This window comes from Amborella trichopoda, chromosome 1, assembly GCF_054954075.1.
Source record: "Amborella trichopoda isolate Santa Cruz 75 chromosome 1, AtrichopodaSantaCruz75HAP2 v2.0, whole genome shotgun sequence".
Taxonomy (NCBI): Eukaryota; Viridiplantae; Streptophyta; class Magnoliopsida; order Amborellales; family Amborellaceae; genus Amborella; species Amborella trichopoda.
This window is the reverse complement of record NC_142336.1, coordinates 54,008,120-54,027,865: the sequence shown is the minus strand read 5'-3', so window position 1 is coordinate 54,027,865 and position 19,746 is coordinate 54,008,120. Positions and strand designations below refer to the sequence as shown.

The 19,746-nt window shown below is 35.4% G+C and overlaps 1 protein-coding gene and 1 long non-coding RNA gene across 2 annotated transcripts; one reads left to right on the top strand and one right to left on the bottom strand.

Annotated features, from left to right (window-relative positions):
- Window positions 1–865: 865 nt before the first annotated feature.
- Window positions 866–16,023, bottom strand: LOC110007315 (intermembrane lipid transfer protein VPS13). The gene is made up of 8 exons (XM_088846362.1): window positions 15,927–16,023; window positions 13,341–13,417; window positions 13,068–13,202; window positions 12,922–12,972; window positions 4,091–4,185; window positions 3,873–3,989; window positions 3,402–3,485; window positions 866–3,310 (listed from the first exon to the last, which is right to left on the bottom strand). Exons 1-7 carry the CDS (start codon window positions 16,021–16,023, stop codon window positions 3,464–3,466), a joined length of 594 nt encoding a protein of 197 aa, XP_088702488.1. The 3' UTR covers window positions 866–3,310; window positions 3,402–3,463.
- LOC148783929 (uncharacterized) lies at window positions 4,591–9,161 on the top strand. The gene is made up of 3 exons (XR_016060851.1): window positions 4,591–4,689; window positions 4,791–4,835; window positions 8,844–9,161. It is a non-coding gene; the product is annotated as an uncharacterized LOC148783929 (long non-coding RNA).
- Window positions 16,024–19,746: the final 3,723 nt, after the last annotated feature.

Genomic DNA, 19,746 nt, shown 5'->3' with positions numbered 1-19,746 from the left:
ACCCTTACTTTCTAAGTGGCCTACACTACAGTACAAGCCAGTGGACATATATAATTTTTTCCACACACACATGGAAAAGCTGCCATTCAGTTGTTGTCAGCTAAAATGAATAGTGATTCCGGTTATGCTGTCACTATTTGAATTTTACTCTTTCTTTTTTTACAATATCTACAAAAGATATTGTGATGAAATTTTGAAGGCGTGCGTAGCATGGTAAACAGGTCCGGTCGGTGGGTCGACCCGACCCAGGGGTGGATCTGGATCCATTTGACCTGTACTGGGCCAAGTCAAGGCCGGTCAGGTCCATCTTGGACCAAGTCAGGTCGAATTAGGTCCAGGTCAGGCTAAGCCTGACCTAAACCAACATAATATATTCATATAATAATTATACATCTATAAAAATATGTTATATATAGTATAATTTTTTTTTTTTTTTTAACCTTTTATATTTCAACCTATACCGGGGCCAACCCTATAGTTTAGGTCCGTTCAGCCCATGTTAAGGTCTAACTTAAATCCAGTTAGAGGACAACCTAACTAGGACCTGATCCATCTACAGCCTAGTGAGTGCACCTTAGTTGGCATGCCTAAAAATGTACTTCTAAAAAAATTACCAAAATGGCCCCACAACGTTGCATATGTATTTTGGTCATTTTATTTTTAAAATTATTTTTTAATTCTTTTTTAGCGCTTGATGGTGATAAGTACACATGCCCAAAATCTCAAAGCAAAGTGAGAGAAAGTAGCTAAAGATGACATAGTTAGAAGATCATAATCATCATCGTTTTTTTTCAATTAATTGGGATCGGCTATACAAATCCTAATCCGTCATTCTGCTCTATTTAAAACCATACCCTCGGTGAGATGCTACAATTAGAAGATACTTCATAAAAAAATATTTCTTTTGTTCTATATAACAATATCAGTCTTGCATTCTGGTACACAGGCAATTACCATTATGGGTGGCATTTGCAGAGACAACAAAATTTCAAGTGATTACCACTACTAATTCACTGTTACAATAGAGATATTGAATGTAAAAACTCTTTTGTTGTTTGGAAATGTCCCTTAGAAAATTATTTGCTCCCAAGTCATATGACAAGCTGGTTGTTTCCTCACAGACTGCTTGGATGGGTGCCCACAAATTCAAGATGGCCTTGATTTTCTCTATTATAACACTGCATGGAGCTCCTGGTGCACTGTAGTAGTCGACCAGGCAGCAGTCGAACCCTTTGATGTCTTCCTCGAGATCCTGGCAGCGGAAGACTAACAACCACTTTGTCTTCAACCCTTTTTCCAGGGGGAATGGGGCCAGATTGAATCCAAGATTGAGTTTCTAGCCTGCAACTATTCACAAGGAGGATTTCCAAGCATACGTTGGAGTTTTCTCTAGTTCGGTCTGTTCTTGCAGGGCATGTCTAGCCCGAAGTTCAGCCATGGCTGAGTTGGTTGCTTGTGATTTACTGAGGGATTTGGTGACCGCGGAAATGGGAGGCCGTGATGGTGATCGACCATGAATGACTGAGGCTGGTATTTTGGTGGTGAAAGGCTGTGATGCTGGTGATGGAACGTGTGATGGTAATGGTGTTAAATGTCCTGCTGTTGGTGGTGGTTTGTGACAACGGTGGAGGTGGCGAGGATAGGTAAGTCGTCCGAACCTAAACAGCATCTTTCTTATTCTAGCTCTGAATTCATCACAATTACAGTGTAGAATCCACAAAGAACACAGGAAACCCATCTCACAAAAAGAGCAGGAAACCCGCAAAAATGGTCACTTTAGCCGATAGACTAACCCAAATCCCTTCTCAAAACAGGGGTTTAGCTTCCCTAAATCTGTATCGCAGGGAAAAATTCAAGACGATACATACAGGGGAAGATATTGAAGAGATGGAAACTGGGGAGAAGAGCTGAGTTTGTGGGAGAAATTGGGGTCTTTTGTGGGGTTTTAAAGGTAGATGGGGTTATTTGATGCAGAAAGAAATGAAGATCAGCAGTTAGTGCAAAAGAGATGAACTTTAAAGAGAGTGTAAAGTATCGAATGCAGAAGAAGGAACTTTAAGGGGGGTTAGGGCCATGACTGATTTTCAATATACAAAGTTTTATGCCAGGTACCGAACTAACCAAATAATATTATACAGAATGTGGGTACCTAACAAAAAACTACTGAACTAGTATTATGCAGATTATGATAATTTTATACAAAATACTCGACTCTTGATAAAACTGTCATAAAAACAGGCCTTTATGGTTTTAAGAGTTATTCGTTATGCTGCAACAACACAGGAGTGAAGAAATTTGCCGCATTGAAAAGCATGGGCCACATGGAAAAGCATGTGCTCACCTCCTATAAATCCTAGTAAAATGTTCAAAATTTGTACCTAAAAGAAACTAAAAGATCCTCCATAGGATGTTCAAATGGTGTATCTAAAACTAGAATGGCATGAGGTTTATATTTTAATTTTAATAGGAATAAATCACTTGCTGAAGCACTTGTTGTTAATTTTGCCGCATTGAAAAGCGTGGGCCACATGGAAAAGCATGTGCTCACCTCCTATAAATCCTTAGTAAAATGGTCAAAATTTGTACCTAAAAGAAACTAAAAGATCCTCCATAGGATGTTCAAAATAGTTTATCTAAAACTAGAATGGCATGAGGTTTACATTTCAATTTTAATAGGAATAAATCACTTGCTGAAGCACATGTTGTTAATTGCACTATTGAGTCAGTTTATTTTAAAGCCAAATGAACATCCTATATGCATCAATCATGAAAATATTTCCTTATTCTTTTCTTTGAAAATTACTAGTCCTGTAGATATAAGACTTAAAATGTGAGAAAAGGTAGAGACATTAAAGGAAAAAGGATACACAACCTGGCCTTTTTTATCTGATCAGAAATGACTTTATAAGCATATTTCCACCATAACCTGGGATTTGATCTCACTCCAACATGTGGTCGATAATGAGAATATGTCAGACATTGATTAAATGTAGCAAAGTTTTCAGCAAGCTTCACTATGTCCCTGTATTCATCCTGGGTAGAGTAAAGTGTGTTACGTTCAGGAAGTCCAATAGGCAAGTAAAGCCTCCCAGTCTGAGAAAGAAGAATAGCCAAAAGAGAGAGGAACCTTGGATGAGCATAATGTGACATCATCCAACTTCACTGTTGCTCTCTGTAAGGGTTGATCAAGACTCGGGGATTCATCAAGCCTCAGCTTGGTATACTTCGCATTGCCCGACACAGGTTGTAAGATATAACTGTGACCTTTTGCAAGCACATTAGTCGAAGGGCTGCTTGCACATTCAAAGATCTGAGTTCCAAAGTCAAATATCATTATACGTTCAGCTAATAATATGGTGGAGATAAGAACTTGAAGCATTTAGTTAAGGTTTATGACATACTTCACTCCACTCATTAGGAAGCAAATTCTCCCACGGATGAATATCACAATCAAGATACACGGCTAGGCGGTCAAGCTCCACAGACTGCAACAAAGTTTACAGAAAACCCAGAAAGAAGTTAGAAAAGCGTATAGTACCTGACAGAAGCCTAGAAATCAGACAATATGATCCCTGTGTTGAACCATATAGCAGAGCTGGTAATTGTTGACAGAGCTAGAAAAGCCACAAAAGGCTACCTATCTCCGATAGTTTATAAGACAAAACAGATCAGGGAATTTCAGAAGCATGTGGGTTTAAGCTACAGATATAAAATGACAAAACTAAAAACCAAATAAATCAGAACTCACAGGACACTCATAATATTAAGTAATATAGTCTATCCTACCAAAAGTACATGCTCCAATTGAAACATAAATTATTCAATTGAGTGATTATATACCATGTTAATGGTATTTCATGTTGTCAGAGTACCTTTTGAATATCATCAAGTGCACCACCAGTAACAAAGTTTCTTTCCCGCTATCATCCACAGTGACAGCTGAAAGCTTCGCCAAAGTTACTCCCGCTGCAAATGGATGACCTGGATTGCTACCAAATAACAGTGACAAGATCACTACATAAACCAAACGAAAGAAGTTGGGCACATCATGAGGTACAGAAGCAGAGTTGATATATACGAAGTTTCATACCTTTCCAGATCCTCATATCTAATGTGAATATAGGTAACGGAAAGCTTCAAGTTTCCAATTATGGTGTTGATCAAAGAACCAAGCCATGAGGTATTCTGTAAAGAAATAATTAAAATTTGTGCACATGCACAAAAAAAGAATAGAATCAATACAAAGATTGGATAAAAAGGTGAAAATTTGCAGAATGAATCTTCATAGTCCAAGTCCATCTCAGAGAAAAGAGAAATAGATATGGGTAATAACTACTTTTCTCAGGAAGAATTCCAGCATCTCTTTGAAATGAATGTCAACAGTGTAAATGTCATAACTACTTACTGTTTTAATATATAAGTTCTAAAACTAATTTTCTTGAAAGTTAATGTCAAATTGACAAAGGAGAAAAACAGAAAATGCATTTTAACCTAGAAGACTATTTAATCCAGCAGCCTCAAATAAAGTTGCGATGAGTGCATAATAATGCCACGAGCATTTTTGGGTTTAAGTACAGACTTTTTTCTCTCAGCCTGTATTCTCCAGGCACTCTGGAAACATACAATTCAACGTCAGTTACAATCATCACAACTGACATCAATGGTTTTGTACAACCTTTTTTCTTGAAGGTATGCGTTCTGCTTGTTTTATCTTCACAGTACAAAGATCCATTTAAAATCCAGTTGCACTATAAGCTCCTAAAACAGCGGGCGTGTTGCTTTGGGACCAGAGAAGATGGAACGTCTAGATTCCCATTCAAATAGAGAACATACAGGTATTTAGACTTTATTTTTATTTTTTTCCCTTGTTACAGTCAACATGCTCTTAGAAAATTAAAATGTTAAAGTTGAATGTCTTGGTGGCTATGCCTCTGCATTACAACTCAATTTCCCTCAATATGTATGAAAAGGAATCAAAATATGGCATCCTTTGAGCTGACTGTCTTTGTTTAGAATTACAAAGACCAAAACAGGCTCCAAGATATTTGTAGTTTTATTACAACTAAGTCATAATGAAGAACTTTTGGGACACAAATGACAAAAGAAGCGAATGGAAGATTATCTACGAGATCCAATGACAGTACACCATCAACCATATAGAATAGAAACCAGGATAAGGATAGGAACATCAACTGAACATCAAAAAGAAGGTACCAAGGTGCAGTTAGAGTTAGAATAACAAAACACAAACCAGTGTTTTAAACCTGGACTTAGGTCAGGACTCGCTAAGGTCCCGAATCCAAGTCGGAGTTGGACTGAGTCATAGAAAAACAAAGAAACCTTGAGAACCAGTAGCACTTGGCAGATTTCCAAGGTATTTTACTTGGATCCAGCACTCTGCCAGGCAGTATTCTGAGAATTGGCCGAGGCCACTCATCCTAGACCTATGGGAGAGTAGGCTGTACAGCATGTTTGCAAAGTTTATTTATATTAATATGTCAATTTAAGTCACATGTGCTTGAATGGATCCACGATTAGTTCTAACACATATATTTTAGCATGGTTGGGGTTCAAATCTCACTAGCGAACATCACTTTTTAAACACCATCATTTTCTTTTATATGATGGGAGTTCCAAAAAAAAATGTAGCCCCCCAAGAATCAAACTCAAGACCTCTTGCAAAGAGGCATATTATATCGGGTGGCCTAACCAACATGCCATTCGCCGTTTGTTTAAAAAAGCCGGCCACTATATTATATATATATATATATATATAGAGAGAGAGAGAGAGAGAGTGTCTTGATGGTATTCGTAAGGAACCTTTTGAAAGGTTTATTTGAGTTCGTCTATTTAAATTAAACTGTATTTCTATATCTCCATCAGGATACTCAATTATTTGATCTGGGTCTCTATTTACCGGGATTCTGGACAGTTGATTTTCACAGTGTAAAGACCATTTATCCGGAAGAGTTATTTGAGACCAGTTTATAGACTTAGGTATAACAATATTTGATATTTCCATATTGGTTTGGAAAAACACTGTTTGTCCCTTGGTGTCCATCTGGAGCGCATTCGGACAGAGAGTGTTCATCACTTTATAGCATATTCTATATACTAGTGCAATATTTTGGGATCCTGGATTCATATCAAATCCCTAAGTTGTTATATTTAGAGTGAGAACCTTTAAGTGGTTTAGATCTGTCAAGGAAACCGAAAAATTTGGGAAACAGTTAAAATATATAGGTCCATTGTACAGACTAGATTCTACTATTCCTAAAAGAGAGTCAGAAAATTTATTATGACGCTCATCTCTTACGCATAATAGGACAGAGTTATTTAAATCTAGTCGAGTTAGACGTTTTATTGCAATTTGGATAAGTCCTATATGAAAATATTTATACTCCTTACTTTTATGGTCTTGTATCATTCTATTAGCAAGCAATTGGAAGCTATCTTGTTCATTAGTAATAGATATGCTTTGTTCTACGGTTTTAATAGAAAAACTTGATTTAAATTCAAAAGTTTCTTTTTTATAAACATCAGACGCATGAACCTTAGGAATATTCCAATTTTGTATTTGTTTTTCTATGTTGTCTATAGTTATTTCTTCTTTATTTCTTACTCGTAGTGTACTAGTAGAGGAAGAAGTTGTTCTATTGGATAGAGTCCTAATAAAATTTGCCATCTTAGATAATGATTGAATACTGAGTCAATCGGAAACAGTCCCTGTACCTTTTGCGGCTCTTCCTGGCCTATCGGTAGTTCGGGTCACGACGACTTTTAGTTTCAATTCCTTATTATCCAAATGAAAATTTTTATTAAGTTTTAACCATAAGAACAATATCTAGAAACTACAGTTCACCACTGTAAGCTCATGGCTCTGATACCAAACAAACCAAGATCATACAAAAATTCATAAACTCATGCAGAAAACTAAAACATACAAATGTATGAAGATATTGAGTTATCAACGGTACACAAACTTTAGAAAGATGAATATTATGAAACAGAGAATACAAACCAGTTCACATGTGAAACATTTCTAATTTTTAAACAAACTACTAATTTAACTTGCATAGTAAGGTAGGAAACTTACATATGACACTTGCAATAGCTAGAGAATAATTTCCACTCGTCTGGGCAATAATTAGGCAGATTGTTCCAGTTACAGTCACACATAAAAACTATTTTACTTCCGGGTGGGTAGATACACCACCAGATATACAATAAAAAGAGAGAGAGAGAGAAACGAGTTATAGAGTGGTATAGAGCAGAGATGAAGTGAGACAGAGAGATTGCCGAGATGTAAAGAGTTAGAAAGATAAAAAGAGATGAAGAGAGCCTGCAGGGATGCAGAGCAGAAATACAGAGTAGAGGTGCGGAACAGAGGTGTAAAACAAAGGTGCAGGGTAGAGCAGATCAGAGCAGAGCAGAGGTGGAGACTGGGGGAGAGAAACTTTCGGTGTGTCTAATGAGGGAGAGGAACCCCATTTTATAGCTGGCAGATTCCAAAATTATTTTAAATTTACTTTGGATAAGAAAGGCGTTGGCTGAATTGACTAAAAGTAGGAATAGGAAAAAGTGTCATTTGAGATGACTTAAAGGTATCGGTTGAGGTGACCAAAAGTAGGAATAGGAAAAGGTGTCATTTGAGATGACTTAAAGGTGTCGGTTGAGGTCACCAAAAGTATGAACAGGAAAAGGTGTCGGCTGAACTATTTTGTCGGCAGGACTCGTGTGCTTGATTGAACTGCAGTCGTTCCGTCCTGGATAATTCTGGATAGTATCTTGTGTTTTCATCCCCCGTGGGATAGTCCGAACTCTATGTCTTCATTTTCTTGAGCGTAGTCTTCTTCATTCTGCGTTGATGTAGACATTGCTTCTTCTTCCTCATCAAACATTTGCAATAATTTCTTTTTTAGTTCTTCTTTGGTAGCAGTAGGATTTTGCTGCCTCATTTTATTGATATAATCGGTCATATTAACTTCTTCTTTTGGAGGTGTAAGTGGTATTATATATTTTTGGGATCAAGGGTCTTGTTTTCATAGACATCCCACCATTTTAAGTATATTTATCTTCTCAGTTCTGGGATATATTCCCAATTATTCGTATAATCTTCTGTTATTTGATAGGACCATTTCATAATCCATGGTACTTGATATAGAGCTATGAAGTACATATGAAGGTCTATTCTGGTATCATTACTATTATATTCTGCAAATTTCCGTTGAGAGGCTTGGATATTAGATGGTAATATTTCTGTCCCTGAGAACCACAATTGGAACCAATTTGTAAACCAATTTGGGAATTCTCCCACTGTTGGTATTTTAATTTGGATGAACTAAGTATGAGAGTTATTATTATTTTGAAAGGTGAATACTTTATGCCATGCTTCAATATATTCAAAGTATTGAAAATATCTATTAGAAAATCCTTCTGAATGCATTTTCCTTGGTTTCGAAGGTTCCATTCCCCAATCCTTATATGAAAGTATTCTTCGTATTTGGAATTTAGAGTATGCTATCATACTTGTATATTTTTTTATAAAAGTGGACCAATGTATTTGATCTTGTTTCTAAGAGTATGGCTTCATACCATTCTCTGGTCTTGCTTCCATTATTGGATGCATATGGCTATTCATATAAATATTTGCTATGTCATATGGATCATTATCTTTATGGATATTTCTATTATCATGATTGGCATAAAAGAGGTTTCCAGAAACGTACTTTTTTTCTTCTATTGATGAAGTTATTGGTGAAAATGTTGTGAAAATGTTATTTCTTGCGCCTTTTTCTTAATTATTTGGTTTGGTGAGGTTGAAGCTATTAGGACTTTGCTAGGTACAAGGATTACTTCCATTTTTCCCTTTCCCTTGGTATATGTTGCTATTATCATCCTCCGAAAAGAGAATACCTTGCCAGCGAGAAAAAATTGCTTGGAAACAAGGTTTTTGACATCTTTGTGGATAATATCTTGAGCAGCTTTACAATCAGTGCGGACGAGAAATTTTTGATTGAGCAAGTTACTTTGGAATTTAGTGACACAATGAACAATAGCAAGAAGTTATTTTTTAATCATGGAGTAATTTTGCTGCGTTGGATTCCAAACTTTGGAAGTGAACCTTACTAGTTGTTCAGTATTTTCAATTTTTTGTTTTAGTAGTTCGCCCAATCCTATTTCAGAAGCATCACATTCAACTATTTTAAAGGCAGTAGGATTAGAAAGTGTAAGACAAGGTAATTGCCTGGCTTTTATCTTTCTTTTTCTTACTGCCGTTGTATGAATATTAGTCCATTCAGGTGGGTTTTTTCGTAGTCTTTGATATAATGGTTTAGCATCAATAGCTAAGTCTTTATAAAAATCAGCAATATAATTTAGACAACCCAGAAGTCTTTGAAGCTCAGTTTTGTTTATGATAATATCTGGGAATTTATTTGAAAATTCAATAGCCCTATCAATTAGGACTGTACTACCTTGAAAGATATTATGTCCGAGAAATCTTATTCTGGTTTGACAAAGACTAATCTTTTTAGCAGAAACCACTAGCCCTACAGATTTTATAGCCTTAATAAAAATATTTAAGTGCTTAAAATGTTGTTCAATGCTTTCAAAGAATATCAAAACATCATCAATGTAAACAATCATAAATTTTGTATAAGGGTTGAAAATATCGTTCATAATATTCTGGAATTCTGAAGGGCTATTTTTAAGACCAAAAGGCATTACGTTCCATTCATATTGTTCAAAAGGGACAATAAAAGCAGTCTTATACCTATCTTTTTCAGCAATCTGGATTTGCCAACATCCAGATTTTAGATCAAATTTAGAAAAAATACAGGCATTTACCAGTCTATCTAGCAAAACTTTTTTATTAGGAATAGGGTACCTAATCCATCTCAATGCTTTATTAAGTGGTTTATAGTTTATTACCAATCGGGGAGCCCCTCGTTCTATTTCAGAAGCTTTTTCTACATAAAATGCTGAGCAACTCCAAGGGGAGGAGCTTTTTCTGATAAGCTTTTTCTGCAATAAATCAGCAATCTCCTTTTTGCAAATTTTCAAGAGTCGGGGATTCATTTGTATTGGTCTAACCTTCGTAGGGATTTTATTTTCTTGAAACTCAGTTTCATAAGGTAGGTTTACAATATGTTTTTTTCTATTCCAAAAGGCATTTGGTAGTTCTACACAAAATTCTTTTTCAATATAATTTTTAATATTCTCTATCAGCTTCCTATTTTTAGGGTTTGAAAGCTTATTCTCAATTGTTTTATATTTTAATTCTTCTTTAAGGTGGTATAAGAATTTTTCTTTATTAGAAATTGTTTCTTTAACAATATTTATTTCTCGGATTTTGGGTTTCTCAATATATTCGAATTTTACGTTGTGACCCTCTATATTGGCTTCAATTCCCGTACAGTCAATTCTTATTGGATATAACATATTTAAGAACAGAGTTCCTAATATTACAGATTGGCTTAACCCTTTTACCATGATAAAAGGGAATTCAAAGCAATTACCATTGTTACAAACTGCAGCGTTTGAAAGTTTATAATTTATAATCATCCTACTGCCGTCTGCTGTATTTTAGATTTGAGTGGTTTTACTAAAATATTTTGTGGGAACAAGTCCTTCGTTATACAATTGAGGTCTGCTCCTGAGTCTATTAAAGCAAGGGTTTGGAAACTATATTATTTATGGACGATTATTTTTATCATAGTGAACCATTTTTGAGTAACTACTTTGTCAAGAAGACTAACATAATTACAATTTTGTACTGAACTGGAAGACTCTGGTTCATCTTTTATTGGAGGACAATCCTCTTTTTTAAGAGATAGAGGCTTTTTATAATTACTTATAATATTATCAAATTCTAACTCGTCATCTGAATCAGCAAGACTATATTCTACAGGGTTAGAGGCTAGTTCTAAAACCTGTACTCTATTCTTTAAACTTATTAGTTCATTTTGAACTTCATTTATTTCTTGCCTTAATTCAGAAATAGATGGTTTTTTTTTAATATTATTTTTATCCTCGACTCTTAAGGATTTTAGCAAAGCCATAATCCTCCTGGGTACGGACTAGAGGAGAGGGTTTTTTATTAAATTTTGCTATATTTATATATTGGACTAATGCTTCTCGCTTAGCCTCTGGATCAGTTATTTTATCTATTATATCAATAATTAAATTTTTTTCTTTTGAAAGGGTATTACAAAAACAGTTAGTATCAGTATTATTATCTTCTGAGTCAGAACTACTAAAAATTAAATCTTCATTTTCTATTTCGCCATTTAGCATTTCAGATTCAGAACTAGAAGAAGAAGATTCGGAAGATTCAGTATTTATTTGTAATATACTAAATAACTGTTCTCTAATATTATCATCCAATTGTAAGGCAGCTATTTTCTTTTTTATTCTACATTTATTTTTATAGTGCCCTACTTTTCCACAATTGTAACAGACAGGTATTCGTCTTTTTCCCCTAGGTCTTTTAAAATTATTTTTTGGAAAGAATCTCTTGGAAAATTTTTCCTTAGCTGAGGTTTTATTAGATCTTGACTTATTATATTTTTTATTTTTATGTTTCCTTTTATCAATATCTTTGGATTGAGGTAGGGTATTAAATCCAAACTGCTCACAAAAATCTCCCAGTTCTTACCTTCCAGTCATCCTTTGCTTTTCGAGCTGCCTTTTTAATTTTAAATCTGTACACAAATACTGTTATACCTAAGTCTATAAACTGGTTTCAAATAACTCTTCCAGATAAATGGTATTTACACTGTGAAAATCAACAGTCCAGAATCCCGGTAAATAGCGACCCAGATCAAATAATTGAGTATCCTGATTGAGATATAGAAATACAGTTTAATTCAAATAGACGAACTCGAATAAACCTTTCAGAAGGTTCCTTACGAATACCATCAAGACACTCTACTTCTTCTATACCACAAAGTGAACAAAGAGAGACCTCTATAAGACCTATAATTGATGGGTTAACTAGAACAAACAGCCATATACAGCAACCAAAATATGTAAAAAATGTAAAAAACGAAATACTAACTACCATATGGAAGAAAATGTAAAAAACGAAATACTAACTGCCACAAAACAGTGGGCAGTTAAGAATGAGCATGGTCAATATATAATACATACTGAAGGTGATGCAGTTAATACTTTAATATATACTATTACTCTGCACTTTGTGGGAAGTACTACACTATTGGATGCCAGATCAAAAGATTTTCTTTCTAATCTTAGATGCCCAACACTATCCCATTATAAGTGGTACATGGATGTGTTCTTCTCTAGACTTCTTTCTAGAGAAGACAGTAAATCGGACCATTGAAAGGAAAAATTTATAGCCGGTTTACCCCATCTTTTTGCTGAAAAGGTCAAAACAAGATTGAAAAATAAACATGGAGGAATAATACCTTATTCTTTATATATATATATCACCTTTTTGTCTTCATTTTCTTAAAAAAAAATTTATCGAGTTGGACTTGAGCGAGTTACTTAGACTCGGGTAAGTTACTTGGACTCACTTGAGTAACCCACCTCGGCCAAGGCCCGAGTACCTTGGCCGAGTCGATTTTCTGAACACTGCTGCCAAGTATGAGTGACTCTCCCGAGTCCGAGTCAAAAAATGTGACTTTTTAAACACTGCTCAACAAGTCATGCAGATAAATGATGTGTCATTCATTGATGATGGAAAATGGGAGCATAGACATGTATCAGATTCAGATAGGACATGACAGTTAAATAAAATTCAAGCCACATAATCATCTTTGTTAAGAGAATTACCAAAAGAAAACGCCATCTGTCAGTCATGTTTTTTCAATACAAAAGAATTTTCAATCTACAAGAAAAAATAATAAATAATCCGCTTAGCTGCATGCATGAAGATGTCCAAAACTAACATACCACTTCTGTTTTCTGCCGTTGCAAGGCCTCCAAAAGCTTCAGTTCCAGTTCCTTGTGTTACACAAACAACATTTTCAATTACTTAGTTACAATTCTTTATCAAAGCACCATATGGCAGTTCAATTACATAGCACCAGTTCCCTTACTCGCACTCTGTTTTTCTTAACATCTTGGGCAGCATCCTCTGTACGTCCCTCGACTTGAGTTGCAGGTTCAACAGTTAAGAAAATGTGGTCCAAATAAACTAAAACGGGCTCTTGACCAAGCATGCTCCATGGGACCTGAAACCCAAAATAGTAGAAGAGCAAAACCCAGAACATGAAATCATAAAATAATTTATCTTAAGGTCATTTGCTTAGGATAAAACAAATCCTGGAGAACCAAATGCTACGCGCATAAGAAATTTTCAGAACACAAACCTTGATCTTGACAGACCCAAGAAATCCAGCCTTGACTTTTACAGGAGCTTCAAGGCATTCAGAGCTTCCGGCTTCAACTGCATATTTGTCAACTCAACATCACCTGTAGAAAATATGTGTATCAAATTCAGCAGGCTCAGAAATCCAGGTCCATGCAAGTATTTGTAAATGAAGACATAATAACTACTTTAAGCGTCATTGTTTTACCTAAGGCTTTTTTCATCAACAACAAATAAGTAGGCAATGAGCTCTCAGTTTCAACACATGAAAGTTGCTTTAAAAAAAAAAAAAAGGTCGGACATCCACTTGAAAGTCAATGCCTTGGGTAGAATAAATGTCTCAATTGATGCCCCATGTTGAACCAGCCCCTTCACCCATCAATACACAACAATTTTGAAACTTCAAAGACACACATTGATCAGAGTGCATTGAAGCAAAATCTGGTTACTGTAGGCATGTAACTGTCAATCCATAATGAGTCCATTTAGATTGGTGAGGTATCATATCCTCAGATTCCAAAATCGGGCATTTGAGGCCTAACATCTCAAGAAACTACAAGAATCACCATATCTTGGAGTTAACAAATAAGGAGATATGCAGAGTGAATGTCAATATTTACCAATAATCATATTACATATTGCAGGAAAAATTTGTGTTTAACAAAAAAAAGAAGGAAATTTGGGGTGAGACTAGAAAGAAAAAACTAGAATCAAGCACCATCTTGCTCGGTAAACTGTGTAAACATTTCTGTTGTCTTCATTGGAGTTGCACAGTTTCATAAGGAACACCTGATTTGAGAGGGATCCCAAGGCACAACATTTTTCAGTCATGGACAAGGGCGAACTTAGTTTCTTCCCTGTACACATTACAATAGGACCGGAGGGAAAATTGATTATTCAATGTTATCCAACCCAAAAAATGCAACCACCACAGCCACTTCAGATGATTCCATTCCTCATACAACGGCTGTGACATAAATTGAAGGAATACTTCTTATTCTAACTAAGCACATGCAATAGCTTCTTTGGCCCTCTTCAAGAGAATTTTTGACAACCATTCTAGTATATTCCAGCCTCATGTACTCAGCTGTTACTATTTAATGCTTCTCTCTCTCCTCAATGGGTGATTGACTCAGGGTCCTTGAATCACATGACACGATCAATCATTGTTTCCTTCCTCTCTAAAGTATCAAGAAAAGCGTCTTGTTCATCTGAATGAAATTTCATCCCTGATGCAACTAAAATTGGAAGAAGAGAAGTCATAAATAGGCCAACAAATTATCTTGTATTTTTTAATGCTCTTTTTATGATCGCCGATAAAATTTGTTTCTTGCTTCCGAAATATTTCTCAACTGCCATTGATTAATTTGCTCGGTGTTGCATTTGTTCTCCATCAAATTCTGATTTCTTAATCTTTTGAGCTTGGAAATGACATCTGAGCACAATAGATTGTTTGAAGAGCTATTCCGGATAGGAAGTAGATCTCCTGGCAATCCTATTTTAGCTCCTCACTTTTCTTTTCTTCTCTTCAAATAATGCAGATCGACTTATCATTGTCAATTGGGTAAACACAAAGATAAGGTCAATAGAAGATAGTTAATACATTCAAGTGAACTTGGTTGATAAGAACTACAGAACTTATTCTTGTCTTCACAGTCATCAAATTCTTTTCTCCTAAGTCACATAATGAAGTTTGGATTAGCATTGTCAACTGGATAAAGCCTCTGACAAAAATAAAGTCAATAATAATAGTCACTACATTCTGGAATCCTCAGTTGATAAGAACTCCACAAGTTCAAGCCTAAGTTGTCAACACTACAAGAATCATGTCATGTATTACACTTTAGAAGTGAATAGAGGGAGGCAACTAAATTTTTTACTTTAATTCACTCTGGTGTCTTAGTTTGATTCACTGGTGTGTTTGGAGAAGCTCCTTTTTCTTCATTATCTAGATATGCTCATTTTTTCACCTCTCAGCTTTGACTTGGGCTATTATCCATATTCGATTACATAATAGTTCATGAAAACCAACCTGGTTGATACGAGGGAGAGACCAAATGACCCCAAGCCATATACATTATTGCACTTGAAGAGCCAGGTAGCAAGTTCTATTTACAAAATCCATGGAACACTTCATAGCGAGAAACTAGCATAAACCAAGTATAACCTGCAATTTTATCATGTTTCCGCTTCTCATCCACCCTAACTGGTTAATCAGTGAGATGATTCACAACTTACACTTTTACAGCTAAAGTGATTATGCAATTTCCTGATCTCTTACAAGTGTTGACAACTACCTTTAACAATCACAAGTAGTATAAAAAAAAAAAAAAAAGCTATATAGTTCGTACTTCATAAAGAAGCTGGTATACAAAGATTCTCACAATTAAAACACTAGAAAATTCGATGTCATATGAAATTAAACAGAATACGAAACAATTCTGGTAAAGCACAAAAAATCCTAAAATCCAAAGGAAAATCCACATTTCATGAGATTCTATAAATGAGCAATTGAAGCTCAGGAATTTGTTAAACTTGACAAGAAACTGAAGTACAACAGATTAACCAGGAGGTGAGAAATTAGTACCCTTCCAAACGCGGATTTTAAGATCTTCCTTCGAAAGGCTCCTGACATAATTGACAAGGTACTTTTGCAACAGGAAAGCAACCTGATCGTTCAACATATCCCTGTCCTTAACCAACCTCAACCAACAAATTGCATTGAAAAGACAAACAGATACAAATTGTCTCTATTCGGAAAGCCAATGCAATTCACTAAAAAAAATATATAACGAGAGAGAGGGAATCCCAATGAGTACGTAGTGAGAGAGAGTATCTGAAAAAACAAATTCAATCCATGTTACAGTGCGAGAGAGAGAGTTATATGCTTCTAGGTCATGGCGGTGCCATGTATTTGTCTGGAACAACCTTGTGCTGAAAGAGAGAGAACACGTCATGGGGCTTTTCCCGTGGCCCGGCCACGTAAGAAAATGAGCGAAAGCTTGTTCGCGTTTCAAACTTTGAATGGAAGGTGAGGAGAGAGAGGACCCAGTGAAACCATACACCAACGGCGTAAGTGGCACATCCGGAAGATGTAGGACGTTCGATATGTCAAGAGAAGGTCAATATGAGCAGTTGCATAGATTTTTTTGGGGAAATGATGCGGAGAGAGGTTAATAGCGGCCGGTAGTCCCGGCTCGGTCATCCCAGGCCCTACTTTTTTTAAGGACTAGGCTAGGCTAGTGCCGGCCTGGTTCGTCTCGCTTTTTAGTTTTTTTTTTTAAAAATACTTATTTGGTTTCCCGACATAATCCAGCCTTAAAAGGGTCGGGCGGGCATAAGCCGGCCCTATGGGATCACGGGCTGGGTTGGACTGGGCTAGGTTGGGCCAGGGCTAATCCAATCCTAGGTTGCGACCGTTGGGTGGATACTTTCCTCCAATCCTTCCCAAGCCTGTGAATATAAAGGGTTGTGATTTTGGGATTAAATTAATATACAATAAATTAAGAAGGATAAATTTTAGATCACTTAAAACTTAAATCTCATATTCCAACAAGTACGCGGTCCAGAAATTACTTGGACGCTTGAGATCAAGAGTAGAGTTCAAAGTTTAACTTTGTGCTGAATTTTACCTTTTGATCAATCGAAGAACGTTCCCCACTTCCTAGCCTTTAAAAATTGTTTTAATCTATGTTTTTTTAGGGGGTCTAGCACCATTTTGGGCTAAGACGACCTCACACGCGGAACTCTTTTCCATTCTCTAGTATTTCGTAAAAAGAAAAAATTTATATCAAGTTGTAATTTTAAAATGTACAATTCAAGAGCACCTAAAAAATCCATCGGAAAATATTGTTTTCATATTGAAAAACCTTTTAATTGATCATCTCGATATCAAGATGTATGAATATGGAAAAAAAAATATTGAGTTCCAAAAATAATGCATCATTATTTAGACTGTCTATTTTCAATATTTTTGTATGTTTATAAATCTACTCAATTTTAACTATTTTTGTAGTTTAAATTTTTATAATTGGAGATGAAAATAGATTTTCAGATAATCTTAAGAATTTTTTACACCAAGATTACATGTTATGTTAAAATTTGAAAGTGCGTTTTAATTGGATTGATTAAAGTCGATTTAGAACCATTGAGTCAAACCAAAACCGGTAGGTAGCTGGTCCAATTTTATTCCAATTCAGGACTCTGCCAAATAGAAAAAATGTTACTTATCATAGATATATTGTTTTCATTTTCAAGGTTCCTAAAATTCATCTTAAACAATTTAAACTTTATACATTTTGTTTATATTATCTTGCGTTTTTTTGTTCTTTCTATTTTGGCCAAGTGGGCCTAGCGGACTCAGACGATTCTACTACGAACCGGTGGGTGATTTTCACTTGATGTTACTTTTTAAGCATGTGCCTTTCTTAAATTTCAACTTATACCGAAGTAACATACTAAAAAAGAATAGATTTTTTTAGATATTAGCTCAAACTGTAATTGATATTTCTTTGTTTTTTATAAGGAAAAAGTTTATATAAGGTTGCAACCTTACCTCTACAGCTACAGATGCATTTCAAAAATCTATCGGAAATGATAATTTTAATATTGAAAAGCCTTTTGATTGACTATCTCGATATCGAGATGTATGACCATGAAATATAAAAAGATTTTAATTCTCATAAATAGTACATTTTACAACATATTATCTACACTGTCTATTTTCAAGATTTTCATATGTTTATAGATCTACTTGATTGACTTTAACCATTTTTAAAATTTAAAATTTTATAATTAGATGTGAAAATATATTTTGAGATAATTCTAAGAACATTTTACATCAAACTTATATACCATGATAAAATTTATCATTTGAAGGTGCACCTTACCTCTACATCTACGGATGCATCCGTATGCCAACTACACCCTTTTGATAAAGAGGTGATTCTTTTTTTAAAAAAAATTCAAAATTTAAGATTTTGGTTCACACCCAAAAAGAGGATAATTTAAGGGGACAAAGAGGATCTAGTGGGTAGGGGTGGTAACGGGTTGGGTCCGGGTTGCGGGACCCAATTCGCTGGGTCCAATTTTTTAACCCATGCTCGAAACCGAATGGGGTCTACCAATCGGTCTCAAGTCGGGTCCGATCCATTACTCACCCTTAGAAGTTTTGGTAGCAACTATATGCTTTTTTACTATGAGACTGTTTACCATTGTTATAAATATGTCACAATCACTTATAACTATTAGATTTCAAATTCAATGGCTTGAGTTGTATCATAACTAGTGATTCTTACCTCTTTGTACTAAAATTAAAAGGATTGTATAAACTATTTATTTATGACACAAGAAAGTTACAACTACTTTTGGTCATTGTACAAACTATTTATTTATGATAAACTATTTATTTCTAAAATTGTTTTGTTTTCAGACATAGGTAACCTCATCACTTATCGTTTTTTGAAAGTCATACCAAAATTAAGATGGGTATTACCAACAGTTAGAGTTATGGAAATTAATTTTAATGGTTCTTCCATTGGAAACCTGGGGGTAAAAGGTTTTGGTAGAGTATGCAGAAATCAAAGTGGAAATATATTATTTTGTTATGTTGGACTGTGTGGTGTGGATGGTACAAATCATGCAGAGTTAAGAGCTCATGATTTGGAGATAGAAGGGTTTTGGAATTACAATCATATTAGAAGGCGATTTTTTTAATGTCATAAATTGGTGGTGCACTTGCATGGTTAAACCCCCATGGCGTTTGAGATCTTTGTGGCTTCAAGTGATGGATGCAGTTTATTCGCTGATTATATATTTTCAACACATCTTCAAAGACGCAAATAAAGTTGGAGATGAGTTGATAAAAAAAAAGAAAAGTCTCGATCAAATAGTTATTTCGGATTATTTATTTTCCTCTTTAGTATCAATAAAAGCGAAGTAATATTGTCGAAAAAGAAGAAGAAAGAAGCGAAGTAATATTGTCGAAAAAGAAGAAGAAAGAAAGTGTGTAACAACATTCGATAACTTTTGTTTTGGACTCTGTTTAAATAGTGATATATCCTCAACCATCGGATGTCAAATCTACGAGTCAATAATGGTTGTGAACACATCGTATACATTTCCAAAGTTAAATGGGAAGAGAGGAAACACCTCCGTCCATTTAGTGAAATGACGTGGAGATGAACGGGAGCCAGGACACGTCCAAACTTCTGTCCCATACAATAACTCATCTCTGCCGTTAAAATTATTCAACGGAGGGCGAATGCACCGCCAGCATACACATAACCTCGTGTCCTCTTCCCATATTTAGTGGTCGGGATCGATGTTTTCCAGGCTCCGTAAAAACGTGTAGGAGAGGTGTGGGCCGAGCAGAGTCAACACTCACATCCATCCTCGCCGCACTTGCG